Source organism: Cajanus cajan, chromosome 7 (assembly GCF_000230855.2).
Source record: "Cajanus cajan strain Asha chromosome 7, NIPB_CcT2T_4, whole genome shotgun sequence".
Taxonomy (NCBI): Eukaryota; Viridiplantae; Streptophyta; class Magnoliopsida; order Fabales; family Fabaceae; genus Cajanus; species Cajanus cajan.
The window spans coordinates 4189242-4212538 of NC_138523.1; the positions used below are offsets into that span (position 1 = coordinate 4189242).

Here is a 23297-nt window from a genome sequence, read left to right on the forward strand (position 1 = left end):
TGGTTAAGATGGGATCTCTCCTACGAGTATCTCACCTGAAAGATCATTTAAAAACACAGATGAACAAATAGAAATGGGCCCCGCAGTTTTCTGGGGAGTAGTACTTGTGTCTATCCTCTTCATGCTATCCCTATATCTTGCTTTTTCCTTTACATTTTATTTGTCATGGCTTTTAGCACAATAACAGAAACATGCAGTTTAGTAGAAATGTATGAGTGTTGCAAATTACTGGTTTAATTTACATGGTATCATGATTTTATACTGTCCCTATTTATGAATGTTTGTCAATTAGTTGATCTCTATTTTGTTGGGATGAATTGATGATAGACTGATGATCTCGAGGGACGAGTTCGAACACATCGACTGAAGGAAGGAATGCATGATTCATCATTCCTTTATTTCCTAGTTCCAGGAAAGAGCTTGGCATGTGAATTAGAATCTATGCTCATTAATCAACTACCCAGTCGAGGCTTCCAACTGAGCAATACAGCTGATGGTAAACATAGGAATTTTGGCACTTCCAACCTGTATGCATAACTAGTTGATAGGCATCGACTCTTTCTATGTCTGTTTTGTATTTATGCCAGTGTTATACAGCTGACTTTAATCATCTTTGCGTGTACATTGGCATATTGATGATGATTAAGTTTAGGAAGAAATGTCTGCAGCATTTTTGTTAGAATTAGTTGCTGCAGATGCTTTTATGTTCATATTTGCAAATGTGGAAATTGTTGTTCATTAGCTTGCCAGTAGTTCTATTCCTTTGAAAATGTCTTTGATGGACTCCTCTCCCCATCCAACATTCTTAAAATTCCTCAATACAGCTTGGTAGCACCGAGCATTCATGGTAAAAATGTGAGTTCATGTGGTTTCTTTTAAATGTTAAAACATATTTTGACTAGCCTCCCCTCTATTTGGACAATTGGACTGAACTGCGACTTCTGTTGAAATAATATACCAGTACAAATGAACAAATATACTACTAGTTATGTACTAGAGAAATTTTCCGTTATTGAGTTGCTAATTTTCAGGGAGTTTTTTTTTTTGGTTCGTTCTGGAGTATCCACCGCCGACAGCAGTGACTAATCTCCCATTTTTTTTTCAGGGAGTTTGATACTCTACAATGATTGTAATTTAAGGTTTATACATATAGATTAAGTGTTTGTTTAGATAAATTTGTTCTGAAGTACTTCATAATTTTCATCATAATTTAAAACTAGTTATTTTGTAGAAGTTTTTTATTTATTAGTTTTTAAAAAATATTATTTTTAACTCATGTAAAAGTTAATTTTAGTTTATGGAAAAAATTATTGATTTTATTTTTTGTTTTTTATTTTTTTTTTCTCTTAGAGGTGTTTCTGAAGAAGTTTATTCAAATAGATTCCAAGAACAATGAATATATCACTTTTTTTTTAATTTATTAAAATAACTCCATTTAATAATGGTGTAAAAAAAACTCTATTCAATAAATTTATTACATTTAATTGTACTGGTCAAATCATTTATTAAAGGATAAATTAAGGAAAATAAATAAATTAGTATTATATTAAAACGTAAAAATATTAATCATTTTAGATTAATTTTCAGATGCTAGAGTTGGACTCAACTTTGGATCAATGTTTTAAAAATTAGATTGATTATTAAATTGATTAAGATAGCGTTAGAGGTCGAATTGATGGATTATTAATAACATAATTTGATTTTTATTAACTTTTCAAAAAACATATTTATATCATATATTTTATACCTACAAATTTAATAAAATTTATGCCATGTTTTGGGGAAGTCCAAAAAATTTGTAGTCAATATAGTACTCATGAAACAACTAAATTCTAAATTAATTGAGTTGCATAAATTAATATATAATTTAAAATTAAAGGTATATTATATAAATTATAAAGTCAAATGTATAACAATAAAATATGTTAATTTAGTGGTTATTAAGATGATTAAATAATTTGTCATAAATATATATTAATATTTTGAAAACAATGATTAAATAGTCACATTCACATGTGTTCCAAGTTTTATCTCATTCATAATTAATTTTATTTTTCTTTTGTATGAAAAAATAAATTAGAATTGAACTGCATGAATCAATATATAATTTTAAATAAAAAATACTATAAAGTTATTTATTGAAAATAAAATTATATATATATATATATATATATATATATATATATATATATATATATATATATATATATATATATATATATATGGTGTACTTGTCTGAAGGTACACTCGTAATCTTCCGGTAGGTAGAGGACCGAACGAGAGCTTCAAGTGGATGCTTCAGAGGGGGGGAGGTACCTACAAAAGGCACTCCGACGCTCAAGTCAGGACAAACACGATTCTCTAGGATAATAAATGAACAGTGACATACCTCGTTTCGTGTGACTTATTTATAGTACCTATCATGGGCCTGAGCATGGTGGGCCTTCTCTGACACTTACCAAATTAGGTAATACGATGCTGATCAGCTGATTATGCCTTAATTACGTGTTGTCCCATGTTAACCATGATTATCGTCGTAACTATTCTCTGTTGGTCCTTGGCCGAGCCGATAAGGAGCGGCTGAGACAACCTCTCGGCCTATGGCCGAGCCGATAGGAGAACAGGTATTTTCCGAGTCCTCGGCCCCTTACCGAGCCGAAGTGGTGTCCGAGCTGCGTCAATGTCTGATAGGACATGACGTGTCGGTCCACGTGGCCGATAGGACCCTTCCGGTACACAAGCCCCCGAGCCTTAAGGAGTGAAACGACGCAAAGGGTAGATGTGACTTTTCAGTTGTGGCGGTTGAGTTGACGTGTGGAGTTATAATCGTTGGGTTCGTAACCGTTGGGTATTAATTGTGGGAATTTGAAGTGATGTAACCGTTGGGCTGGAAACCGTTGGGCACTAATGACGGGGATGCGAAGGGTTGTCATTTTTGGACCGTTGGATCAATTTGATCCAACGGTTTATAGGGGTGTGATGGTTGATATGCGTTTCCTGAAAGTAGTATAAATAGGCGTGGTGGGGACCAACCGTTACGTGTTTACTTAATTGTAGCTTGCATTTGCATTTGCTCCGAGCCGACGTAGTGACCAAGCTTGAGCGCTAGTCACCAACCGAGACCGGCTTCATTTAAAGGTACGTTTCAATGGCTAATTTTGATAGGGATGTAGATGATAGGGTCTCCCAAATCGGCTCCGCTGGGGATGCCGGGACTGGTTCTACCGATACGGGCTCGCGTGGGCCTTCGGATCAACAGGGTGTTTCAGCCTCGGCATCGAATAGGTCGGCCAGTATGGAAATTGTGGAGGGGTCTGAGCATTGACAGAGTGTGGAAGAGGCTTCTTCTCTCGAAATGAGTGAAGGCCGACCGAGTACTCGTAAAGTCAGCTCGGCCTCTCGCCGTTTCGGCCCTATCGAAGTCCCCGACTATAGATGGGTGCATGGGGAGGTAGGCAGCGTGTTTTCACGTTACATCGATAAGAGTTCGATTGCGTTGCTGTTCGACACCGAGAATTTCGTTACCCTTCCGGAGGATGAGGTGCCGTCTGGCTTCTTTTTCGAACCATGTCGAAATGACGAATCATGGGATTCAGATTTTGTCTTTCTTGGCCGAGAGAAGTGTAAATACAACTTTTTTTTTTTGTATATGACTATCTATTTAGAGACTTGGGGGTGCTTTCCCCTTTGACAAGTTTTTTATAGGGGTACTTCGGCTACTGAACGTGGCGCCGACGCAACTCCATCCGAATAGCTGGGCCGCGATGCAAGGATTTCGACAATTGTGTATAGCACTTCGCATCGAGTCGACACCCCACTTATTCCTATATTTCTATGCCTCTAGGCCGACGAGGAAGGCAAAATGGCTCTCTTTGTTTCGGGCGGAGCATTGTTTGCTTCAGCCGTTCACTACCTCTTACAAAGGGTTTAAAGTAGGATTTTTCAAGGTGATGATTCAGCCCAGCACAGACAACAAATACTTTTTTGACGACGAGGGAAAGGCATTATTCCCACTGTACTGGATTCGGGCGCCGAGAAAGTACGACGTGGTGTCCAAGTCCAAGATGTCTCCTGCGGAGCGCGCCAATTTGGCGGTGTTGGAAAAACTGCCTCGGCCATTACCGTGCCGAGAACTTGTTCGGCTTATGAAATCATCACAGCCGCTTGACGCTTTAATTGGTATAGCATCTGTCTTGTGTTTAAATTCATGCGTCGCCATTGATTTTGACTAATATTTGTGCAGGTATCATGGCGAGTTGTGGGAGTGATGACCTGGACATCCGCAATTTAATTCGGGGCCGAGCTCCTACGCCGACGCCGACTGGGCAGGGGGGAAATCAGACTCCGGCGCGCGAGACGGCCTGGCCCCAATCTCAGTCGAGAGAGAAGAATGCCCCAGATGCCCACAAGGCGAGGGTTGTTAAGAGAAAGGCCGACGAGGCGAGGGCCGAGGCCGAGGCACGGAAGCAGAAGTAATAGAGGTTGCCGGTGCTCGTGGCTCCTCAGGGACTGGTGAGTCCAAGTTTTTTGGCTTCCAACGTTAGTGCTCAGGATCATCCGAGCAAAGACCTGACATCGGAATCGGGTCAGGCGATGCTGGGGTAAATGAGCTCGGCCCACAAGTGGACCTTTTTCTACGAGTTTCAAGCTCCCTCCTTGGCTTTGGCTCAAAGCATTATGATGCAGCCGAGTGCCAGGGCCAAGAGTCTGCGCCGACAGCTTGTTGAGTCAAAAAGGTCCGTGCAAGAAGCCTTGGTGGTTCTGTCCGAGGCGCAGGCGAACAAGAAGAAGTTTGAAGCTGAGATGGTCTGCCATGGCCGTCAGAATGATGACCTGATGCTCCAAGTGCAGCGGCTGGAGAATGCGTTGAAGGCTGAGGCCGAGAAATCAACTACGCTGGCCGGCGAGTTGGAAGCCGAGAAGAAGTCTTATGGGGCGTATCGAGAGAGGGCTAGACGCAAGGTTCTCTCTCAGCATGAAGCTGGCTTCACGCAAGCGACACGGCAGGCCCGACATTTCGAAAGCCTTCCTTCGGACTTCTAGTTTGATATGTCCATGGATTTCTATCGGAGGAAATATGTCAATCTGACCCAAATCCCCCCGAATGAACAGCCGGACGCTGAAGCTCCTGTTCGCCACCAGGTCGGACCGAATGGTGAAGAACAGGCGAATAAGGAAGTTGTCGAGCAGGAGGTGCCGGCCCAAGGGGAGCCCGAGGCCGAGACTTAAAGGTTATTTTCTTTCTTTTTAATTCCTGTAAGCTAAGGCCGATAGAGCCTCTTGGATGAAATTTCTGTACTTCCGGGTCGATAGAGCCCTTTTTAATGCAAGTTACTGTTCTTGTCAAATACGCTTACTCCGATATAGCACCAATGTAATGAATTAAGCTGTGCCGAGAAGAATTTTTAGAAATTAATTGAAAATCTATCGCGTTCTGGGCCGAGTTGAGTTTCGATAGGGAGGGCGTGAATTTTTAACAGTCGTGTTTTTGGCCGAGAGGGTTCTCGGGAGGGAAGACTTAATAATTGAATTAAAGCCACGTCCTTGGCTGAGAGGGTTCTCGGGAGGGAAGACTTAATAATTTAGAAGCCACGTCCTTGGCTGAGAGGATTCTTGGGAGGGAAGACTTAATAATTTAAAAGCCACGTCCTTGGCCGAGAGGGTTCTCGGGAGGGAAGACTTGTAGAAACTTTGCAAAAATGTAAAATGAGTCATGGATAGTTGAATTGTATTATCATTAATGATTGGATGTCTCGTTAAAAACCTTGCCGGCCAAAGCCTCTTTTCAAAATTTTTTAAGACAAAAAAAGACCGGTTCAAGGAAAAGAGTGCATCCTAAGACATTTATACATGTACATGAATTAAATTCTAACTATAATAAGTCTTTAGATGGGTAGAATTCCATGTCCGAGGGATGACCTTGCCAGACAATTCTTCCAATTTGTACGCGTCGTTATTCAGAGCGTGTCGGACTCGGAATGGGCCATCTCAGTTTGTCGCCAACTTCCTTTCAGTCGGGTTGCGCCATGCCGAACCGGTTGCCGTCCAAACAAGATCACCTTCTTGGAAGTTCCTCGGTTTCAACGTGGAATTAAATCGCCGAGTCATTCTCTGTTTACACGCTTCGGCTACGATTTGTGCTTTCTCCCGGGTTTCGTCTACGACGTCAAGTTCGGCTCGGATTATGCCATCATTAGACTCTTCGTGAAAGTGCTTCCGTCGGAATGAAGGTTCGCCCACTTCAACCGGTATCATAGCATCCGTTCCGTAAGCCAATTGGAACGGAGTCTCTCTTGTGCTTGATTGGGGCGTGCATCTGTATGCCCAGAGAACTTCGGGGAGTTCTTCGGCCCAGACTCCTTTAGCCGTGCCGAGCCGTTTCTTCAACTCAGTCAGGACAACTTTGTTAGCTGCTTCGGCCTGACCATTGGACTGTGGATGTTCGACAAACGTGAATCGGTGCCGGATGCCGAGGTTTTCAAGGAAGTTATTGAATTTTTTATCTGTAAATTGAAGCCCATTGTCAGAGATGATGGCGTGTGGGATGCCGAACCGGGTGATGATATTTTTCCATACGAATTTCTGGACATTAGAGGCCGTTATTGTTGCAAGCAGTTCGGCTTCAATCCACTTGGTAAAATAGTCCACAGCCACTACTAGGAATTTGCATTGGCCTTTGGCGAGTGGGAACGGGCCGATGATGTCGATACCCCATAGAGAAAACAGCCAAGGGGCACTGATAGCGTGCAGCTGCTCGGTCGAAGCATGTATTAGGTTGCCGTGTTATTGACATTGCTTGCATTTCTTCACATACTCGGCACAGTCGGTTTTCAGGGTCGGCCAGTAATAGCCGGCCCTCCACACCTTAGCAACTAATGTCCTTCCACCCGAGTGGGATCCGTAGATTCCTTCGTGAATTTCTCGCATGACGTAGTCGGCTTGCTACTGGTCGATGCATTTCAACAAGGGTGTGGAGAGCCCTCGTCGGTATAACTCTCGGGCCACCACGGAGTAGCGTGCTGCTTGGGTTCGGATCTTCCTAGCTTTGACCGGATCGGCCGGTTCCGAGCCGTTAATAATTAAATTCCAGACATCGGTCATCCATGTTTGTGAGGCTTCATCTACCGGCATGCATTCTTGTGTGACACTCGGGGTGGGAAACTCTAAGTGTATTGTTGACCGCAGCTGTCCCGGCTTGCGACTACTTGCTAGCCGTGCTAATTGGTCGGCCCTCTCATTATTCCCGCGCAGCGTGTGCCGGACTCGTATCTCTTCGAACTGGTTGCTCATTCCCCGGAAAAAGTGGTAGTACTTGAGTAGATTAGGATCTTTCACTTGAAAGTTGTCGTTTACTTGTTCGGTGACAACCTTTGAATTGGTCCAGCATGTGATTTTTCTAGCCCCCATCTCGGCTGCCAATCTCATCCCGACCAACAAAGCTTTGTACTCGGCTTGGTTGTTGGACGCCCGGAAGCCGAAATGCAGTGATTGTTCCAAGGTAATGCCGGATGGGCTTTCTAAGATGATGTCGACGCTGCTGCCTTGGTCGTTGGAGGAGCCGTCTGCGCGCATTGTCCAAGTGCTGTCCTCGAAGTGGCCGAGTGGTGATAGTTCATTGACAAAGTCGGCTAAGCTTTGTGATTTGATGGCCCCCCGGGGTTCAAAACGGATATCGAACTCGGATAGTGCGATTGACCATGCCATCATTCGGCCGACCAATTCTGGTTTTCGCAACACTTTAGCAATTGGGCAATCGGTTCGGACCACCACTGTGTGACTCTGGAAGTACTGCCGAAGGCGCCTAGCAGCATACATGAGTCCAAACGCTACCTTTTCCAAGAGTTGGTATCGGCGCTCGGCATCTTGAAGTACCCATCTTATGAAGTATACGGGTTGCTGTTGGCCGTCTTGTTCTTATATCATGTCGGCGCTTATGGCCTCGCTAGAAACCGCCATGTATAGAACTACTCTCGGCCGGGGGTCGGTTTGGTCAGCACAGGTGGGGTGCCGAGCCGTTTCTTGAAGAGTTGGAAAGATGCTTCGAACTCATTTGTCCATTGAAACCGATTTGCCTTTTTCAAGAGACCAATGATCGGCTTGGAGGTCTCGGCCATACATGGTAGGAAACGAGACAATGCTGTCAGTCGGCCAGCTAACTTTTGGACCTCTTTCAAGTTTGATGGGCTTCTCATGTCGATAATAGCTTGACATTTGTACGGGTTAGCCTCGATGCCCCGACTTGATAACATGAAACCCAAGAGCTTGCCGCCCGAGACGCCGAACACACTTGTCAGGATTAAGTCTCATCTGGTGCCTCCGAAGTGCATGGAAAACTTCGGCCAGGTCGGCTACATGGGAAAGTGTGTCGGCCGATTTGACCACCATATCATGTACATAAACCTCCATGTTCTTCCCAATCTGGTCGCCAAAGATCTTGTCCATCAACTGTTGATATGTGGCCCCGACGATCTTCAGGTCGAAAGGCATTACTTGGTAACAGTAGTTGGTAGATTCCGTGACGAATGCCGTCTTTTCCTCGTCTCGGGGATGCATACGGATTTGATTATAACCCAAGTATGCATCGAGAAATGTCAAGAACTTATGGCCGGCCGCGCCATCAACCAATCGGTCTATGTTCGGCAACGGATAGGCATCCTTGGGATAGGCTTTGTTCAAGTATGTGTAGTCGGTGCACATTCACCACTTTCTGTTCGACTTTTTGACCATGACAACGTTGGCCAACCATGTTGTGTACTGGATTTCTCGAATGAAACCCGCTTCCAAGAGCTTGGATACCTCTGCTTCAACTGCCTTTTTCCTTTCTTCCCCCATTTTTTTTTTCGTTGGGCAACCGGTTTTGCCTCTCGGCACACTGAGAGTTTGTGGCACAAGAAATTGGGGTCGATACCTGGCATATCGGTCGGCCGCCAAGCGAAGAGATCTTTGTTTTTCCTAATGACATGTTCGATTTCGTGCTTTTCTGTCTCGGACAGGTTAGAGCCTAGGTAGGTCACGTGTAGGTCGGTTGGCCTGATAACAATTGGGTGTCGGTCTTCAATCGGCTCGACCCTCTCGTCCTGCTCCATTCGAGGGTCGAAGTCTACAATAGTGTCAAGCACTTGCGCTACTGTGTGTACGCGCTTTACTCCGCGCGGCTCGGCCCTTTCGAGACGAGGTAGTCGAAGACTGGCGAAATAGCACTCTCTGGCCACTTTCTGATCGACATGGACCGTGATGATTCGGCCTGATTCCGATGGGAATTTCATGGCTAAGTGTGGAGTGGACACGATCGCACCTAACTTATTGAGGGAAGACCTTCCGAGAAAAATGTTGTACGATGTGTTAGCGTGTACAACCACGTATTTAACTGGGATGTCTCGGGCTTCGGCTCCGTCGAAGTAGAAACGGGTGGATAACTTGATGTACCCTTTTGTTTGGACACGCTCGCCAGAAAATCTAACCAACGGTTCATTGTACGAGATCAATTTGGCCTCCGGGATGCCGAGCTGTTTAAATGTGTTCCAGTATAGTATGTCGGCCGAACTCCCCTAGTCGACCAACGTTTTCTAAACGATGCAATTATGGATTTCCACGCTGATGACCATTGGATCGTCTTGATCCGGATCAATGCCTTTAAAGTCAGCTTCAGTGAATGTGATGGCCGACAACCTTCTCTGAGGGCGTTCAACCGCATGTACAGCTCGGACGGCTTGCAAGTGTCTTTTTTGGGCTGAAGAGGTGGAACCGCCACCTGCGAATCCACCGGCAATGGCGTTGATGACTCTTCGGGGCTGGGATGTCGGCTCGTCTTCCTTTCGGCCCCGCGATCGGCTCCATTCCCTGTAGGAGCGCCTGTCGGGCCTATCTTGGTCAAGCTGATCCCGACGATGTCGGCGGTCATGATATCCGGGGGAACGAGGTCGGTCAACAAAGCGTTGGAGCTACCCCTGTTTGATTAGGTCTTCAATTTTATCTCTCAAAGCCGCGCACTCCTCGGTCGAGTGGCCGCGGTTTCGATGATACTTGCAGGATTTGGTGGTGTCGGCGCGTGGAGGGGTCGAGGCTCGCTTTGGCACTGCTAGGACCTCCGACGCAAGTGCCTGATCCAAGACTGCTGATCGGCTAGTGTTTAATGGAGTGTAATGAGAGTATCTCAGCCTGCGAGCAGGTTTTTCTCGGGGAAAGAGATCCTTGGGGCGACTACGGAAGGAGCTTTCGACCGACTTCTCTACTTTAGTCGCTACCTCGGCCTTGGCCTGATTGCGAAACTCCGCAAGTTCCTCCATCTGCATGTACTTATCGGCGCGCCGACGCAAGTCATCCATGTCGATTGGTGGTTTCTTGCAAATGCTGTTGGCAAAAGGTCCCGGTTTCAGGGTGGTGGTGAGGTGGTGGAGAGCCACAGCGGGATTCAGGTCTCGGATTTCGAGTGCCGCCTTGTTGAATCGACTCATGAACGTTCGAAGGGACTCTTTCTTCTCTTGCCGAATACTTACCAAGGCCATGGAAGTCAGCTGGTGTGGTCGGCTTGTAACGAATTGGATAGTGAATTGGGATGCCAAGGTGTTGAAGGAGACGACTGAGTTGGTTGGGAGCCTTGTGAACCAACTCAATGCTCGACCTTTCAACGATGTTGAAAAAATTCGGCATAAGGCGGCGTCGTCGGTAGTGCTGAGGGTGACTTGGGTCAAAAAGACGTCGACATGCTCGTCGGGGTCAGTAGTTCCATCATACTTGTCTAACGGGAGAGACTTCCAATGGTCGAGGAGGGAGGATTGCATGATGTTTGGGGTGAAAGGGTGTCGGTGTGTTTCGGTCGGCGGAGCGTACACGGGTCGGCCGATTACTTGGGCAGCCGAGGTGTGGTTTTCCGGGGCGACAGCAGAAGTGTGAGGGAGAGAGGTATGATGTCCGAGCGAGTGGAACGACCCCTGAGTGTGAGTCGGCTCGGAGGGTTTCCACGTGGGATCCTGGTTTTGGTTTTTTAGGGCGGCGTTCTCTTCCCTCAAGGCGGCCATCTCACGAGCATCTTTCTCTCGTTGCTGCTTCATGGCTGTCATTTCCTCTTTCATTTGCCGTACCATCTCGGCCATGTTAGTCTCGTCAACTGTCTCGACATTGTCTGCTTCGGACCGGTGCTCCTCCTCGGATCGGTGGTCTTCAGTGTGTGTTCTCCTTGTCTTTGTCATGATTATCGTCGTAACTGTTCTCTGTTGGTCCTTGGCCGAGCCGATAAGAAGTGGCCGAGACAACCTCTCGGCCTATGGCCGAGCCGATAGGAGAACAGGTATTTTCCGAGTCCTCGGCCCCTTATCGAGCCAAAGTGGTGTCCGAGCTGCGTCAATGTCTGATAGGACATAACGTGTCGGTCCACGTGGTCGATCCACGTGGCCGATAGGACCCTTTGGTTATCTATATTATACATGAAAACTTAAGTAGTGTGATGATGTTGTTGGTCTATTAAACAGTGAAACTTTGGTATGAATTATTAAAAAGACTATTAACATGATTCCAACCAAAGTTTTACTATTTAATGGACCACTAACATCATCACCACACCACTCAAGTTCTCATGTATAATTACTTTAACTTGAACTAGAATCGTACAGACTAGGACGATGCAGATTGAAGCACCCGACGCAGGTACACAAGAAACAAAGCCAACACTTAACTCGACACAAACCAAAATTCAAATAAATAAAGGTCCAACCAGGTCCAGTAAGTCACGTTTCAACCTAAGTTTTACCGGTTTGATGACATTATCACCTCATTAATTACCTGCAACGTTTTTTATCTAATTCTCAGCTCAAATCGTCTATATGACTGGGTCTTGGTTGGATTGACGAGTCTGACCCAAGTTTTAAAACACTTCTTGGAATAGAGAGAACAATGTTTTGCACTTTAGAATACACGATATTGTTGGTTAGTTGGAATGGACATTCCTGCTATATGTGTAATACGAAATCCTCAAAATATCGCCAACATATTGTCCAGTGTGATTGTAAATCTTAAAGGCAATTTTTAATCAAACTAGTTATCATAATTGTTTTGTTTAATAAAATCAGTCTTTATAACAATATATAAAAAGAGATATGTTGAGAATAAGGTTGTATAACTCGTATCGATTCTTGATCAATCTATTATATTTTTGAAATTTTGTGCCACCATCAAACAAGAAAGAAATGGATGCTCTATAGAATTATATTCAATTTCATATATCATGAAAATATCCTTTTTCTCCCATTTGTTGCATTTAAAAGAAGATGACTACAAGTGTTTGAAGAAGCTAAAAGAATAAGTGTTTTGCCTTTTTGCAATCAATACTAAACATTAAGTCAAACAATATACCAATTTAGGATGTTATGCTTTGATGAGTCTATAGAGTCATGTGAAGCAAGTCCAAAAAGATCTAAATGGTTTTTAAACAAGCAACTAAAATAAAATAACTAAAAAAAGAATATTGAGTTTTCATAAGTAAAAAAAAAATTAAGCTGTAAAAGAAAGAATAAAGAATAAAAAACGCTTATAGAGTTTTCATGAGAAGGAAAAACTCTTTTGTTGTAATCGATCAAATTGAAATCAATCTATTACATTGTGTTAGTATTGCCGAGAAAGAACAAAACATTCTATTGTAACCAATTAAATGAAATTTAATCGAGTACATCTTGATTTTGAGAGCAACAAGAAAGAAAATATTCATTGTTGTAATCAATTACATCATGAGTAATCAATTACATTAGAGAAAATTTGTTTCTACACAAAATATCTATTTAAAAGTATTTGCTTACTTGGCTTTCAATTGATTAAGATTTTATCCCAAAACCATGTTGAACAATGTAACAATTAACATAAGAAATGTAATCAATTACATTAGTGTAAGAGTTAAAGTCATAAGTGAAAACCTTCTCTTGTAATCGATTATAATGTATGATAATCGATTACATTTTCACATTACATATTTATGGAAAACCTAAATTGCTAAGATGAGTAATGTAATTGTGTAATAATCCAATGTCACTACACTTGATACAACTCAGTTATAATGAAGTGAAAAACATAAATATCATCTAACATTGAATTATCATGCAAGTAATATATGAACATTCATGCAACATGAATATGTTGTATATGGTACATAAGACATAAAAACAATTCCTACCAAGTTGACTAAAAACGTGAACACCCTTTAAAGGGTTATAGTAACCCCTATACATATACATATATAAGCATGATATCAATATTGAAAACATAAATCTTAAGCGCCAGTCAAACATCTATTTATGAATCATGTAGTAAAATGTTGAAATGAAGTATATTGAGTTGAGTTGGATAATATTTCAAGAGTTATGTGTTGTATGTTCGATGAGTACATAGATGATTATGTTGAGTTGAATTGTGTTGAGAAGATGCATGATGCATGTTGTTGAGCTGTGTAATTGAAGTTAAGAATAGACAAGATTGTGTTGTTTTAAAAAGTTAGAATTTCTCATAGTGTAGATATGAGTTATGATGTTCTAAGAGTCCAAAGTTGAAAACCTTTCTTTAGTAAGTTGTCTCTTGAAGTGGAGTGTTGTGTGTCCTATAGTCCTTAGTTGAAATAGTATGGAGGTTTTGTTGATCCATATTTTAGTTGAAGTGACCCATTTAAGTAAGGTATGAAATTGGGAGGTAGAATTCTTCATTGATTACTAGAAGGGTACATGGTACCAAGATGATAGTTAGCGAGCCACTTCCACATGTGACATGGTGAATGCATGCCAATGTCATGGTGGAACAATACCCAAGTTATACTATACCAGATAGTGGTACTAAACTTTCTTAGTTTAAGTGACAGTATTCTAGTAACCATTTCTACGTTGATATTGGATTGATATCCCAAATTGTGTTGTACGACCTAAATATTATAGATCTTTCTATGTTGTTGGTTCATTAAGTTAAGTTACTTAAATTGTCTACCTGTGTTATAAAAGGTTTCTTAGTTGAAATGCGTGATAACACATAAAGACGTTGTGTTGTAGAGATGTGTTATAAAGATGTTGTGTTGTAAATTTGCGATGATGTTAAGTTGTTGGGTTGTTACTTGCTGAGTTGTACAGTGATTGAATTTTATAAATGCTATGAAGTTAATTTGATGTGTTGATTGTGTTGTTTGAGTTGAGTATACAATTGTTGTTGATGAGTAGTTAATGTTAAAGTTGTTTATATAGTTAGATTATTGCTTCTATATTATATGTTGATTCTTTTTACACAAACTAACCCTTACTTTTCTATGTGTTGCATTGTGATGATCATACTTGGTATGAGAGCAAGTTAGTATTAGGCTAGAGGGTTAGCATGATGCTGGGCCATGTATGAGATGGTGTTTTTTTTAGTGAAGGTTGTTTTGATACAACTAGTTAGATGCTTGATTGACAATTTAGGGTTTATTATACTTTTTAGTGCTAGAATTTGTATATATATGCACAATATTTTGATGTAATCGATCCTAATGAGGGACTTTATATTTTTATGAGTAAGAAATATTTATGCTTTGTACTCTTATACTTGTATTATTACATCAATAACCAGGTACTGTTTGCGTGAGAATTAATTCTAGGATAAAAAATGTTTGTTTTTTCATTGGTTAGTTGTTGTGTTTGCTGTAGTAAGTATAATGACTTATCGGATAGTTACAACTTATGTTGTAAGTTATATTTGTGCTTGTAATCAACGTGCATGATGTGGGTTAAGTACTAAGTAATGACTTACCAATGTGAAATCCAAGTTATACTTGGTCATTTGAGAAGTCTAAATAGAGGTCTAATAGTGTGAAAGTCTAGACCGAGGTCTAGAAGGGTTAAGCCTAGATAGAGGTCTAACAGTGTGATGTGCATTTATATGTTGTCATGATGTGATTGAGTCCATGCATTCATGCATAGTTTGTTTGGCCATGGTTGTGAATCTTTGTAAGAGGGTCTTTATGGTCTTCCACCTTGGCCTTGGGGTGTTATGGTGGGGAACCTTTAACGTTGAATGGGAGGTGACCATCCATAACTATGATACCTTGACTAGCTCTTGATAGATCTTCTTAGTTGAGTTTGAATTGAGAGGGTCATTTAGTATTTGGTGATCCAATCCATGTGCTTCTAAGCTACCTCATATTGCGAGAGCTTTATGTGAAAGAAATAGTACCATGCATATAGAGATAAAAACATAAGAGTCTATGAGCCAAGTTTCTTGAGCGGTGTGTGTGTTGGTGTTTGACATGTGACTTGTGACGTCTTGTACTACCTAGTGTTCTTATATGTGTCTTAACATGTGTGAGATGTATTTTAAATCCTCTTTTCTTGTTTTACTTTCTATTGTTGTTTGGGTTTACTATACCATACGCATGAGCACGACTTTGTTGAGTAGGAAGAGCATGCAGGTGATGAAGCATAAACTTCAAAGTTTCTTTTGTGGGTTTGCTTTGATAGGTTGTGACATCAAGGTTGAGTTTTTATTTACGTTGAGTTTTCTCGTAAACATATTTTGATCACTGATTTTATGTTGGTTTACATTGTAAAGATTGTTTATTGCTTAAAGTGATACCTTTTTTTCAAAGCTTATATTTCTTTTATAAAAGTTTTATTTAGTAAAGTTATAAAGAGTGAATCCTTTTACATGAGAAAAAACATAATCATATTTATTTATTATATATTTATTATTATTTAAGTAAGACTAAATTATACTTTTGGCCTTTCTATAATATCAAATTCTTAATTCTAGTCCCCTAATTTTTAAATTCGTAATTTTGGTCCATTGATTTTATAAAATCTACAATGTTACTCTATCCATTAAATGTTTATTCGTTGATCATTTAAATTGTAACGTTAGACGATATCCAAAATTAAATAGATGACACAACAATTAGTATTTAATAATAATCAAACTAAATTTTACTTTTAGTTCTCATTTTTATCACATAAAAGTGATAAAATGAGATAAAAAAAAATGGGTGAAAATGAGAATTAAAAGTCTAATTTAATCTAAATATAATTAAATATTAATTATCGTGTCATTCATATAATGGTTGCTAATGTTATAATTTTGATGATTAATGAATGAACATACAGTGAGATAGTCAAAATTGTAAATTTAATAAAATTATAAATTTTATAAAATTATAAATTTAAAAATTTGAAGACCAAAATTACAAATTTGATATTATAGGGAGACCAAAAATATAATTTTTCCTATATGTAAAATAGATTTGGGATAGAAGGGTATGACACGTATAGTTGAAACTCTTCTACTAAATTTATATACTTAAAAAAAAATTAATGAGAATATGGTTACTTTATTTTACTAAATTATGTTTTCATTTTATCATTTTTGCATGTCTAATATTAACAATTCTATTTTTTTTAATTTAAAAAAAATCAATTAATACAATAAATATTTTATATTGATTCATACAAAAATGACTAAGCAATATTTTTTTTGATTTGGGTCGTATCATATAGTTTAAAATTTTAATTAGTGAATGCACTTATTTTTTTAAAATAAAACTTTATTTTCCTTGTTCTCTATTATAAGAGAAAAAAATTGATTTCACACGTATTAAAAAAATAGATATATGCATTAAATTTTATTAATCTGATATTCATAATATTCTTCATAAATTATTCTTGTTATAAATGAAAAAAAAAAGTAATACAACTAAAAAAAATACATTAAAAAGAGATGTTTTAAGAAGAATACCATTAAAAGAGAAAAAAGTAGTTAAAATTAAAATGTGCATTTTTTTATTTTGCTAAAAAAGGAAGTATTACTTTTTTTTATTTTTTATTCTTTAGTATTCCTATTTCTAATATAATAATATATATGTACTTTGATTTTTTTTTTTATGAGAATCTTATTACTTTATGTTATTAGATTGCATTATTTATTATTTTTCTACTTCTAATATAATAGGTATGAAGCTTTCCAACATTCTTAAATTAATGCAATTCGAGATTCTTAACTTAATAGATTAAATATTTGTTTTTTTTTTCCTAAATTTATTTATATATTTATCTTTTGTTTGCGTCTTAATACTGCCCTAATGTGCAATACTATTGAAGAGTTGAGATTTGAGATGTATTACTTTATGCTTATAAATTCACATTTCTTTTACATTAAAAATTACAATCAAGATTAACATCTATACACAACATTGAGATAAATTGTACAGCCTTTGTAGAAGAATAATGATCATGAATAAGATTCAAATTATTGGAATGATGATTATGATCATGAATATGTTAGTCTTATCACAAGCCAATGTCAATCCTTCATCTTCACAAATCGAGGGAAACAAATCCAACTGTATTTCCAAATGTCGGATAAGATGTGCTCCACAGTTGAAACTTAAAATTTTTTATCCAATATGTGTTGCTGTGTGTTCTGCAAAATGTCGTGAAATGTCCTTAGATGTTGTCCATGACTGTATTACTAATTGTGACTTGACCAACTTCATTGGCATCAACAACGGTACTCATGTTTTCACTTTCTTTGTCCTTTGTTTAAGTTTTTGTTCTTATTATTTATAATTGAATTAACTATTTTTTTTTTATTTTTTTTTATATTTTCTAATAATTGACTTTATTTTTCAGATGACGATGGTCTTGTGACAGCTTATGTGGTGGATTCTTGCTTGCAATCATGCAAGAATAAATAATATGTTACAAGAATGATTAAGAAAAATGTTTTTAGGAAAAACGATGTTTATACAATTGAAATAAATGAATTAAAGAGTAATGTCTTTCCTTTATTTTCCGCAATTATTTTGTCTAATTATTTTTCGTTTTTTTTTTCATGCTCCTTTCTTGTGATAGTAAAGACGTCGCTTAATTAGATATACTTGCATATCATATTAATGATGGAAAAATTAGTTAAAAGAGATAAATGAACAATGTATGCAAAAAAAATATTATGGAGCAATACATCAAAAGCTTCATAAAGTTTTGTATATGAGATTGGTCAGAACATCCCGTTTTTAATTAAACGAATGTTTATTTGTTTTATATTGTATTTATTTACGGAAAAACAGATGGAAACCCTCAAAATTTTGTGGGATACAATTTGATTTAAAATAATGAAAGTTATCCAGTTATGAGTTTAAATTGTTAGTCTGAACCAAAACTTAGGAAATGACAATGATCGTTTCATTCCTGGATTTAAACACAAATAATTATAATGGAAAATTACTTAAAATAATTACAAATAATGTTTGGTTAAAATAACGATTAAAATGTTTTTGTAATATTAAAATATGATTTTATATTTTTTTCTGGGAATATATAAAAATTTCAGCTTAGAATGTTCAAAATGTGTTTGTTTGATTGTAAAATTCAACTAAAGACATTTTAACTCCAAATAAATTTTATACAAAATATATGATAATTTTAAATATAAAATTTATTAAAACTTGCACTTTAGAAAACTGTAAATTTACTAACTATTGTGAATTAAAATTGATTTAATACATATTTTAAGTAAAAATATTAAATAAATGTTTATATAGTTAATAAATATTAATAATTTTTTCTATAAGAATGATGTGCTTGATGCGAATAATCATCCGAGGCCCATATTTGATTATTAAAAATCTATTTTCAAAATTTTATGCTTTTTGACTAAAAATTGACCAAAAATAAATTAAAATTTTATTATAACAATTTTTTTTATTATAAATAGTAATTAGTGTTATTCTATGGAGGATTTGGTGTTTTGGAGTTGTTAATGATGTTTTTGAATGCTAGTGTTTGTCTTGGGCAATTGGATAGTCCTAGGGATGACAAAAATACCCGTACTCGCGGGTATCTATGGGTAAAATCCGCTACGGATAATAAATGAATAAACTAATTGGGTACTCGCAGATAATGGGGACGGATAATTTTTTACCCGTTTATAAATGGGGCCGGGGCGGGTATGATGATATCCATACCCGTATCCGTTTAATAATATTTCTTAAATATCCTAATTATCCTTGTACCATATAACCCTAAAATTACACTCTCTCTTCTTATTTTCTTACAAAAGTGAGGTTGATGAAGTTACCAACATGTGTTAAGCATGTTATATAATTATGTTGGATGTAATTTGATTAATTTTCTAGCTTTGATTGAACCAATAAATTTTGATGTATTTTAAGTTGTTTACTTTCGTTTGAAATTATGAGATTGAATTATTGTAACTTTGTGATGAGACTTTAACTTACTTGTGAGATTGATGTATTTTAAATTATTGATTATCTTGTAGTTTATTATTATTTCAACAAAATTAACGTTAAATACAAGTTCAAAATTAACATTAATTTTTTATTTTTTAATATTTCAATGGCATTAAATATAAACTTAAAATTATTTATAATATAATTTTTTTAATTTCTTACAAAATTTATAAATATCCATGGATATCCACGGATATCCGTGGGTATTCAAGAAATTCATGGATACCTGCTTAATGGATACCCGCGTGGATATGAGGTGAGTACGGGACCAATTTTCATCTAGCGGGGCGGGGGCGGGTTTACTATTACCCGCCCCCATGGAGCCCCATTGCCATCCCTAGATAGTCCTATGTGTTGGATGTTTTAGGTTTTCTTGCTTAGCAAGCTTTCATAAGTTGAAGGACTTAACATGTAAAATGATGGGTTTTCACTTAGTAAAATAGGTCTCACTCAATGAAAATGATGAATGAGAGGAATCTTGGTTGAACGAACCACTGCTCACTAAGCCAAGATCTCGTGTGGTTGGGACCATGTTGATTTCACTCAACATGAACTTGTTGGCTAAGCGAGTTTTAGCCTTCATGGTTGGCTTAAGAAATTCTAGTAGTGACTGTTCAACGAATTTTAGCCTTTACATTAATAGGCCTATTTTTCTCAACAAGTTTTGGCATCTATGATATTTCCATTTTAATTCGCTCAATGAGAAAGGTCTCGCTTAGAAAAATGGTGCTCTTGTGGTTGGTAAGTTATAGGGGTTTGCTTAGCCAAATATCTTTGTTCAATGATCCTTGGAGCCTAATTTTTAGGATGTTGAGGATCACTCATAGAGAGGTGTTTGTTGAGAAAGTTTTCCTCTTTGTGGTGGAATTTGCTTAATGAAAATGACTTGCTTAGAATCTTCTATTTTGGCTAGATGATGTTCTAGTGTGAGTTGTTGCGAGTTCTCGATAGTTTTAAATGCTAAAAATGTAATAACTTCAATTTTCTAAAATTATTAAAATGATGTTTTAATTAATTAAATTGTTGTGTAAAATATTTCAACAGCTCTTAATAATTACAATTATTTTTAATTAAAAAATAAATATTTGTAAATTTTTTTGTATAATATTTATTGAAAAAATATATTTTTTTATGATATTTTGATGTATATATATATATATATATTTATTTATATTTATATTGCCAGAGAAGTTTGAGTTAAGTTATAAGGCTTTATGCATTATTATAATTTCATTTATATTTGTTTTAATGAGAAAAGAAAAGAGATAAGTTTTAATTTAAAAGAGGGGTTTTAAGAGGACAAAGTCAGTTTAATTTTATGCTTCTTAGTTTCTTTTTACGTTTCCATGCTCTAAAGCACTAGGAAAACTAGATATTACTGAAGTTCACCCTAGATATTCTGCACCCATTGTCTAGTGCTCATCAAGGTAAGGGGAGTGACAATTTCCTCTTTTAGGAGCCACTTAACCTATTGGGTTAGAGTTACGTTCCCTTTATAACTGTGTATGTAATTCTTAAGAAAATTCATAGTTTGACTTGAGAAGTGAAATTATGGTTCTGTACTCTTCTTATGAGCATGAGATGTTATGATTAAATTGTATGTATGATTGATTTAATTTTCATTGAAAACTGTGGTCATGAATCTATAAGTGTCTGAAGTTCCTATAGAAATCCTTTGATTTATAGAGTAAAGTAAAAATTGATGTTAATCACATGAATATGTGAAATCTATGTTAGATTTAAGTAATTGGAGGTATAATAGAGTGATATTAAACTCTAATCATGATTTTTATTGATTTGTTAGGGTTTTGGGGTTTTGGGTTCATAATGTGAGATTTTTGCGCGTCTTGCAAGTTTCCCATGAACTAGTATAGCACTAGGTGTCAAATAGGCCACGTCGGATGTCATTTGATGTCGTCCCTGTGAGGTTTCATGTCGAGCGTGACATCCTAACCCTGAATTACTTATATTTTATTAATAGATTAATTTTTAGAGATACTATATTAAAACTCAAGTAAGAGGATTAAAAAATAAATTCAAATTTGGTATTCTTTTAGAATAATGCTTGCCATCCATTTTTTATTCAATTGCTACAAGATCTACAATTCTGTGAGCTTGGGCTTCTACTATTGACACAAAAACATCCGTTTTCATGTCTTCGAATGTAACCTAAGATTTGCTTGTTCTGTGTACATAAACCCATGTGAAAGTTTCACACATTTTCAATAGTTCTTTTCCTTCTATAATAAATTCTCCTGCTTGCGCCTCATAAAAAGGAATTAGATGTTGGCAAATGCACATATATAAAGTGACACTCTTAATAGCCCAAGATTATTCTCCCTTCTATATGCAACCTAGCAAAGTGTAGAGACTATTTATACACTTGTGGTTGGCATGTTCTAGGGGTTTGTTTAGCCAAATGTTTTGACTCAATGAACCTTGACCCCTGATTTTTGGGCTATTAAGGACCACTCAGCAAGAGGTGTTTGCTAAGAAAATTTTCCTCTCTATGATGGAATTTGCTCAACGAGAAGGGCTTGCTCCAAGAATTCCTATTTTGGCAAGACGATGTTCTAGTGTCAGTTGTTGTTAGCTCTTATAGTTATACATGCTAAGAATGTGTGGGTTGGAATATTTGTGTCCTAACATGGACATGGACACGTGTGTGGTTAATAATTGTTCTATGTGGGTGATTGTCTTGTATGAAGACTTGGGCCAATTGTCGTCGTGTATGAATTTTAATCATGCATAGTGTTTGTTTTGATTTTGGGAGTTATGCCTCTTATTTTATTATGTCTTTGAAAGTAATTTCAAGATGGTTTAAAGGACAATGGTGTTGGCTTGTAGGAAGCATTATGATGAAGTTGTTCAACAAATAATCGACAATTGGTTCAATATTATGAGCATTTTTTCTTTAAAAGAAATTATTCTCCTTTAAATGTATTCTTAAGAAAATGGTGTGAAGTAAACTACTTCATATTTGTCATAAACGGTTGTGTCTTGGTTTGTGGATGTAGTCATGAATTGGCATGGAAGTTGCAGGTTTCCTGTTGGGAACGCAACCCAGTGCTAGAAAGGTGCATAAAATTTGGAGAATAAGGGTAGACTAATCTTATATTAGGCATGGTAATTGCATATTGATGTGTTAGTAAATTCATAGTCAAATACTATTATTCTTGATAGTAGTTGAGTAAATTGTTCGAGTAAGAGATACCCGAGTTGCATATACGTTACGACATATGATACATTAAGCACTGATCGTGTGTATGCATTTACTTAGTATGATATTTATAGATGTTTTGTAATCTCTTTTATGTAAAGATTGGTTATTGGTGTGGAAACAAAGCAGTAACCCCATGTTTATGAATGTTTTTATTCATTTAATATACATGATTGGATATGTTGTTTACTTTTGATATCAATCTTAACTTTTTGATGTATGTTTGATTGTGATTATCGTGTCTTTGCTTGGAAGCAATCTAGGATTACCTTGATGGATTTTGGTAAACACATATATTCAATTTAAAAATAAATTTATATAAAAGATTAAAAATGTAATATTTTATAAAAACAACAAATAAACAAAAAATTCTAGGTGCTTTTGCATATATATATATATATATATATATATATATATATATATATATATATATATATATATATATATATATATATATATACTTTCTCCCATCCTTATTATAAAACACTTATAAATAAATTGCACATATCAATATAAGTTGTTATTTTAGTTGATTTTATTAGTTTTATAAAACAAAATTATAAGGTACCAATTTTATCTTTCTTACTCATAATTAAATTATATTAGAAGAGGTGAAGGTATTACTCTATGCCAAAGCTTAACATCAATACTAATAAAATTGATAAATGTCTGTTGATGAATTCAAAGAGGTAAGAGAGTGAAATTTTATTCTCAAATTCGCTTCTCATTAATCAACATCAAGAAATACAAATTCTCACAATATTTAACAGGGACAAAACATGAACTTTGTAGAAATTGTAAAGTATGTCTTATAAAAAAGATCACCATTTCCTTTTAAATTGT

General features: G+C 37.1%; 3 protein-coding genes across 4 annotated transcripts in view; 1 reads left to right on the top strand and 2 right to left on the bottom strand.

Annotated features, from left to right (window-relative positions):
• MSH1 (MUTL protein homolog 1) overlaps positions 1–922 on the top strand; it is a 30847-nt gene extending 29925 nt beyond the window's left edge. For both annotated transcript variants that reach the window (XM_083060415.1, XM_083060416.1), the window contains one exon: positions 328–922. In XM_083060415.1, the coding sequence (XP_082916541.1) occupies positions 328–537 (210 nt within the window). In that variant the 3' untranslated portion in view covers positions 538–922. The remainder of the gene's footprint in view (positions 1–327) is intronic.
• A 5066-nt stretch (positions 923–5988) lies between these two features.
• On the bottom strand, positions 5989–6927 carry LOC145949628 (uncharacterized). Its single transcript, XM_083060198.1, has 2 exons — positions 6792–6927; positions 5989–6503 (listed from the first exon to the last, which is right to left on the bottom strand). Exons 1-2 carry the CDS (start codon positions 6925–6927, stop codon positions 5989–5991), a joined length of 651 nt encoding a protein of 216 aa, XP_082916324.1.
• A 15-nt stretch (positions 6928–6942) lies between these two features.
• On the bottom strand, positions 6943–7815 carry LOC145949629 (uncharacterized). Its single transcript, XM_083060202.1, has one exon. It carries the CDS (start codon positions 7813–7815, stop codon positions 6943–6945), a length of 873 nt encoding a protein of 290 aa, XP_082916328.1.
• Between the last annotated feature and the right edge of the window lie 15482 nt (positions 7816–23297).